Raw genomic sequence first — 2271 nt, forward strand, 5'->3', positions numbered from 1 at the left:
TTGTCGCCACCAAAAATTGTTATATTAACAATAATTTAAAAAAAAAAATTGCAATCTTCCTTAGCCTTCTGAACATATCCTAAATTTTACCTACTGGGGGGTGGTGCTGTCGGCATCGTCGGCGAGGGGAGTCGATAGAGTTTCTCTGGGCGGTGGGCAGAGATAAGGGGAGGTGGCGCCGCTACCGGCGGCAGACCAGGAGACAGCCAAGGCGAGGAGTAGAAGGAGAGCGGGAAGGAGATGCGAGGCCATGGCCTCTGCTGCGCGAGCTCACGGTGGAAGGCGCTGAGATGTAGAGGGAGGAGCTGGTTGGGATTCCCCGTTTGTTGGAATGAAGTGCAGTGGCTGATCCAACCCATTGTTTTAGGGTGGGCAAACTCAAAAGATGCACATTCAGAGAGTATGAATTAAGTATAACTACTAATTATATTTTTAGACCTTTTGCCAGTAACAATGAATTGGACCCAGTCTTAAAACACAGTTAAAAATGATTTGGTTTTGTCAAAGAGAGCTCTGCTTTAAGAACTGTTGGGGGAAAAACAAAACAAGAGACTGACTTTGATTTCTTCAATCTTCTTCTAAAAAAACAATTAAGATTCTTGAAAATTATGGGCTGAACTTTTGTAGTCTCTCTCTCTCTCTCTCTCTCTCTCTCTCTTGCCTCTCTTTCTATTGTCTCTCTCTCTATTGCCTCTCTCTTGCGCTCTCTCTCTCTCTCTCTCTCTCTATCTCTATCTAAATTGACATAAATGTCAAGGAAAAAAAGTATTTAGATAAAATTAATAGGGTATGTTTTATCAATGAAAAGGCTTGTTGTTAAGCAACTTCATTCCCGATACTGAGATCGCCGACGACGGCAACGGCGCCACCCCCCAGCAGGTAAAGTTTTGGACTTGAACCCAAGACCTCTTAGTTGGAAGCATAAGCTCTCAACCAACAAGCCAAGGTGAGTTGTGTGTTACCTAAAACTTTGCTTTGGGTGTTTTATAGGTGCACATATCAATGGTGGGTACGAACAGGATGAGAGTGACATGGATATCAGAAGATTCCTTGTTATCAAATTCGTTGTTATAGGTAATCTTACCCCCATTTTTTTGCTTTCTTAGAATTTTATGATAATGATATGAGGATCAAGTTCTTAGTTCTACATATGTTATTTTTTATATTAATCTAATATGAATTGTAATTGGTAAATTATTTTTAACTCTCATTTTAAAATAAATGTAAATATTTAAAAATTATTGCAATTGAAAATTTTATCAAGATATTTTAATTTACAAATAATTTAAAGAGACCAGTGGGGACCCGTACCCCAGGGCCCCACTATAGACCAGCCACTATAACAGAGAGTATTTTTTCTAAAAATTTAAAAAAGAGACCTGAAAGGTGTCATGTAATTGCTTATTATTTTTTATTGTAAGTTTTTTAATTATATAATTTATCACTTTGTGATATAATAAGTCTAATAAAAAAGTTTTAAACTGTCACTACTAGTCTTAAGTTTGGATGAAAGAAGGTGAGATCATTTTTAATATTTATATTCTGTGCCCTCACATGAAAAAAAATTTGGCTCCACCCCTATTCTTCTATCTCTTTTCTACTATTTCTTCTTCTTCCTTTCTCTTTACTGAAAATTTGGTGTTGTTTTTTAGGGTTAAGTTCTTGTATTCCTGCCCACTCCACAATGATCTACTCCATCGTCATCTTCATTTTCATCATTTTTCTTATCGCTACCATCACCTACATCACCTACTTAATGTGGAATCACTCTGTTGTTGCAACTCCCGTTCAACCTGAACGCAATGTCGATATTGAGATCCACAATGCTACGCTTAGTACTTGGCCTACGCTCACCTATGCTGAAGCCAAGAGTCGGGAACCGGGAGCGGTCAACGCCATTTGCTGCTATATTTGTCTTGTTGACTATAAGGAGGATGAGAGGGAGGATAAGGCAATGAGGCTTCTGCCAGAGTGTGGGCATTTATTTCATGCGACATGTGTGGATCCGTGGCTATGGCGGCAACATACTTGTCCGATGTGCCGGTCATTGGTGGTGAATCGAGACTTGCAGATGCCTTTAGCTGAGGTAATTCCACTTGAGATTGAACAGGCTTAAATATATACAAATATGATAGACATCTATTTATATATAATTTATGATAATAGAGTAATGCATGTCCTATTTATACATATTCATGTTGGTTATTTATCTATTAGCATGTATGTTGTGTGCATGAAGAATGTTAAAAGTCATATATATTTTAAATTAAG

At 38.0% G+C, this 2271-nt stretch overlaps 1 protein-coding gene across 1 annotated transcript; it reads left to right on the forward strand.

Moving 5' to 3' along the window:
• Nucleotides 1-1756: 1756 nt before the first annotated feature.
• On the forward strand, nt 1757-2086 carry LOC110108059 (RING-H2 finger protein ATL39-like; the record flags this gene model as incomplete). Its single annotated transcript, XM_020838565.1, has 1 exon — nt 1757-2086. A coding segment is annotated over exon 1 (330 nt), but the record flags the coding sequence as incomplete, so codon positions are not given.
• Between the last annotated feature and the right edge of the window lie 185 nt (nt 2087-2271).

This window comes from Dendrobium catenatum, unplaced genomic scaffold, assembly GCF_001605985.2.
Source record: "Dendrobium catenatum unplaced genomic scaffold, ASM160598v2 original_scaffold_52195, whole genome shotgun sequence".
In the NCBI taxonomy this organism is placed as follows: domain Eukaryota; kingdom Viridiplantae; phylum Streptophyta; class Magnoliopsida; order Asparagales; family Orchidaceae; genus Dendrobium; species Dendrobium catenatum.